The sequence below is a fragment of the Scomber japonicus genome, chromosome 15, assembly GCF_027409825.1.
Source record: "Scomber japonicus isolate fScoJap1 chromosome 15, fScoJap1.pri, whole genome shotgun sequence".
In the NCBI taxonomy this organism is placed as follows: domain Eukaryota; kingdom Metazoa; phylum Chordata; class Actinopteri; order Scombriformes; family Scombridae; genus Scomber; species Scomber japonicus.
The window spans coordinates 17,501-22,500 of record NC_070592.1 but is presented as its reverse complement, the minus strand read 5'-3'; the positions used below and the strand labels follow the sequence as shown (position 1 = coordinate 22,500).

At 42.8% G+C, this 5,000-nt stretch overlaps 1 protein-coding gene across 1 annotated transcript in view; it reads left to right on the top strand.

Annotated features, from left to right (window-relative positions):
• The window catches only part of LOC128374500 (uncharacterized), a 2,039-nt gene extending 1,254 nt beyond the window's left edge, over window positions 1-785 (top strand). Inside the window, exon 2 of the mRNA XM_053334769.1 lies at window positions 1-785. This exon is cut by the window's left edge and continues 1,142 nt beyond it. Within this exon, the coding sequence (XP_053190744.1) occupies window positions 1-785 (785 nt within the window).
• The last annotated feature ends 4,215 nt before the right edge of the window (window positions 786-5,000 follow it).

The window sequence follows — 5,000 nt, the reverse complement described above, 5'->3', positions numbered from 1 at the left end:
CACACCCCTACAGACTCCTACACACCCCTACAGAGACCCCTACAGACCTCTCCACACCCCTACAGACCCCTCCACACCCCTACAGACTCCCACAGACCCCTCCACACCCCTACAGACCCCTACACACCCCTACAGACTCCTACACACCCCTACAGAACCCTACACACCCCTACAGACCCCTACACACCCCTACAGACTCCTACACAGACCCCTCCACACCCCTACAGACACCCCTACAGACCCCTCCACACGCCTACAGACCCCTCCAGACCCCTACAAACCCCTACACACCCTTACAGACTCCCACAGACCCCTACACACCCCTACAGACTCCCTACACACCCCTACAGACTCCTACAGACCCCTCCACACCCCTCCAGACCCCTACAGACTCCTACACACCCCTACACAGACCCCTACAGAACCCTACACAGACTCCTACAGACCCCTCCACACCCCTACACACCCCTACACAGACCCCACCACACCCCTACAGAACCCTCCACACCCCTACACAGACTCCTACAGACCCCTCCAGACCCCTACACACCCCTCCACACCCCTACACACCCCTACACAGACCCCACCACACCCCTACAGAACCCTACACAGACTCCTACAGACCCCTCCACACCCCTACACAGACCCCACCACACCCCTACAGAACCCTCCACACCCCTACACAGACTCCTACAGACCCCTACACAGACTCCTACAGACCCCTCCACACCCCTACAGAACCCTCCACACCCCTACACAGACTCCTACAGACCCCTACACTGTAGCCTGACGTGTACAACTACGCATCACGGCAACACGGAGGGCTGTGATTGGTCCGCTCAAAGGGTCAGTTCCTCCAGCAGCTTTTTTATTAATAATGAACAAAAAGTGTTTTCTGTTATTAGAGCGCTTAGCGCAATGCTACTGAGACCGGAAGATAAACAAGGATACAGATAGAGAATCCTCTGAAACCACACACACAGTCACACACACACACACAGTCACACACACTCCGACGCAGAAGTATAAATCAGCCTTTAGTCTTAAATTCCTGCATCAGTTGGTCCCTTCTTCCCTCCATCCTTACTGTACCTTACCCTTACCTGCAATCACAACGAAAACACTGTGTGTGCGTGGACTAGAAGTCCCACAGCCTACGTTCACAAATAATAACATAACAAATAATATTGTTAAGCACTTTTTTAAAAAAAAGAACTTTATATACATAAATAGCAATGCAATGTAAATATTGATTGATGTGTGTATCTTTTACTGAATCATAATTATATAAAAAATAATAATAAATATTAAAAATAAAAATTAAAGCTGCAAGCAGCGGTGAATGGGCCCTTGCCCCCCCCCCCCCCGCATCACCCCATATGTGCATGTCGGTGCACGCTGCAGTCGCAGGGCAGACACAGCGGGCACGTAGACTTCTGCACCCGGGCTTTTAATGAACATTGTGTTATGATACTTATGTGTAGTTCAAATAAGGTGGTTTATGCACTTACAATTTTCTTATGCTAAGGTTAACACTTACCTTCAAAGCCTTCTTGGGCTGGTCTCTGCTCCCAATAAGGTTAATTTGAGATCTATAAAAGAGGGCATTGGCCCTTTAAGGACTGTAAAAATATTTTATTTCATGATATTATGCTTATTATGTGTAATATGGGTGCTCTGTGCAACTACATTGGAGCAATCAGCTCACAGTGTCATTGTTGTTGTAATACATGCCGGCGGCGGTGGGGGCGCTCTGTTTCTCTTGTGGTGAGTTCCCTAACCCTAACCTCCCGGACTCAACTCATTGAGAGAAACAGGTACTTTCACTGCTTTGCCGTCGTAATATTTGTGAATCTTAGTTGTTGGCATTCATAACAAATAACTATTTCTAAACTCATGAGGCTGTTTTTCATTAAAACAGCAAAGTGTGAAATCACAATGCAAAAGAGATCTGAGGCTGAGAACTGTGGCTCCTTCAGAGAGTGATCAGCCTCACCACCTGGTTCTTATCAAGGTAATCAACTGCTGTATAAAAGCTCATGGCACCAATTGCACCGATCACTTTGCTTGTGTAAGTGCAGCGAGTACTAACAGGTAAGTGGATTTTTAAATAATGACCTGACACGCAGCCTTGTTTCTTGGTCCAGTTTACCATTGATGGTATGCTGGACCTTGATTATCATTCATCTATCATTGAATGACCAAATAATACAAGTAACACAAACCCACACTAGCATAAGGAAAAAATTGTTTATATTTAAAGAGTTTTTGTAGAAAGTCCCAAAAAACAAAGTAAAAGTCCAACTCAAAATTTCCCAACTGGATTTTCTTCCTCAATTTAATAAAAATGTTTTTAAAAGTTCAGTTAAAAAAAAATAAATCAATCCAGTTAATCAGTTCAATAAAACAACACACGTCAGTCCTGTCAGTGTGAGATCTGGTCCGGGTTTTTTCTGTTTGAATGAGGTTTATGAATGACTCCTGACCAGCTGATCAGTTTGTAGTTGTGTGTTATGAATGAAGTGTGCAAACAGAATAACTACGTTTTGGGTTTTTTCTATTGCGCATGTGGACAGACCCAGCAACTAAAAATGGGCTCTAATTAAAATTAAATGAACAAATTTAGACATATAAACCAACACCACCCCCTAGGACACTGGAAAGACTTACAGGTTATTTGCCTTTATTTGTGTTAATTCTTGGCTTCTTATACTTTTCTTAGGTTTCAACAGGCTAGGGTAGGAAGGGAGGGGTGGGTGAGATTCCCTAGATCCAGTGACCATCCTCCTCTGATGTCAGTCCTGGTAGCTGCAGCTTTCCTGGGGATGAGTGGAGGTGCTGCTTTGGGGGTCGTTGTTTTCCTGCAGGGTTAGGGTTAGCTGCAGCTGGTGGAGAGTCTGTGTCTCCCTCCTACGTGTTGTAGCAGGAGTCTGAGTAGCGAGCGTGTCTATCTCGTCTGATTCAGGTGCTTGGTCAGTGGATGGGGGCTCTATCGGTCCAGGAAGGTCAAAATGCTCCCTGTGCGTGACCCTGGCAATGAGGAGGGCCTCCGTACGGTCCACTGTGTCTGGTAGAAGTCGTCTGCCTAGGTTGCGTAGCTATCTCAAAGAGCTGTTTCTAGTCAGGGTCTGATAAGCTAAGCAAGGTCTGGATTTCTTTGTCAATCAGTGTAATGGTCTCTGAGAATGAACATAGTAGTGCACGCTCAGTTCCTAGCATTAGCGTCAATTAGCATCATTGTGCTGTCAATGGGCGCTGCTGGCTTTATTAAGGCCGACAAAGTTTGTGTCATTCTTCATATGGTGATGGGGGGGTCTGTCTTGCACACATTTTGCAAGTGATGGACAGCTTTTTTTTTTTTGAACAATGTTTTTTATTGATTTTCAATAAGAACATACAAAAGCACATCGACACATACCACACTAGTTGCACAATAAGATACAAGCAGACCTCACTGCATACATTATACCCTTCCATGTGGAGGTTGGTCATTTTTCTTTTAACCAAACATAAATGTGCAGCTTGTAATCTTTAACCCCATAAATGCCGACCCAAATTAAATGTAGTTTTTAACCCCTATATTAACTGATTCCCATTGTAAATATTGAAATAAAATATATATTTTTTTAAATTAGGGTTAGGGGTTCGTGTAGGGGAAACGAGGTGCACGGTCCATCCACCGTTGTCCTGCTCCGTACCCCTGATTATCCCTGGGTTGGCGAGGGCGCTGGCACTATCGTCCAACCCCCATCAGCCATGCTGAAAATCAGTTGTTTATTTTTTATCTTTTCATTTTTGTTATTTTTTTTGTTTTAAAATGTTTTAAAATATTAATCTAATCAAAACAAACTACTAACCCTAACCCTAACCACTCTCCGAGAGGATATTTCCAATCAATTTCACTGTATTAATGATATATATATACATATATACACATATATACACACACACACACACACATATAAATCAAATTGCTTTTAGAAATCAGTCAATGAAATAAAAAAGGTGTGCCAAAATTGCAATGTTTCGACCCAAGCCAGGTCTTCTTCAGGCACACAGTACAAACAACTGAGAATAGCTGGAGAGACGTTCTCTGGTCGCTGTTGAAGTGCAAAGTGAGCTCTTTCCCTTTTATACCCTCTGAGTTTGGTAACCAATTTTGTAACTTATAATTTACTGTGTGTCAATTTTCTTTGTGTCTCATCCAAATTAGCCCCATAAATCCCAAATTAAATTAAACACCATGAATCCAATGTATACATTATCCCCAAAATTATATTGTTGTCATGAATTATACTATTTTATCCCAATGTACTATTTGTATAAGTCATATAATTTATTTATTGATGGTTTTAAACCCCTAAAAAAACTTTTAGAAAACATGAATTTAGCCCTTTTATACCCACATCAATTTGTTATATCCCTATATTAAAGCAGGAACAAAAACATAAACCAATCCAAATTCCCAAAAAGAAGCAGATGTTTGATTTCTTTAAACAGCTGAGGTGGGCAACAAACAGACAACAAAAACATCTTCAAAGTTTACAATCAGAGAAATATCAAATCCAAACATTGTGTGTATCATCATTTGTAAACAATGTGACCCTCAATATGTTGGTGAGACAGGAAACACAATCCATACCAGATTCACACAACACAGATATAACATGTTGAGAAAGAAAGACTCCCACACTCAGCTGGTTAAACACTTTATTCAGCACGATGGTCTGCAGAGCCTCTGCCCTCGAATCAAACCCAAACCCTGGCCCAGAGGCAGAGAGCAGAACGAACACGGATTCATAAACTGAACACCAGATTCCCACAGAGCTTGAATAAAAAGTAAATGAGGGATAAAGGATGAGCTGTTGCAGGTCTGAATGGAGCATGCTCAAGAAAGATGCTCCCCGACCGCAACGCGGTCGGGGAAAATTTTTGCCTAACCCTAACCCTAAACTTAACCCTAACCCTAATTGATAACCCTAACCCTAACCCTAATTGAT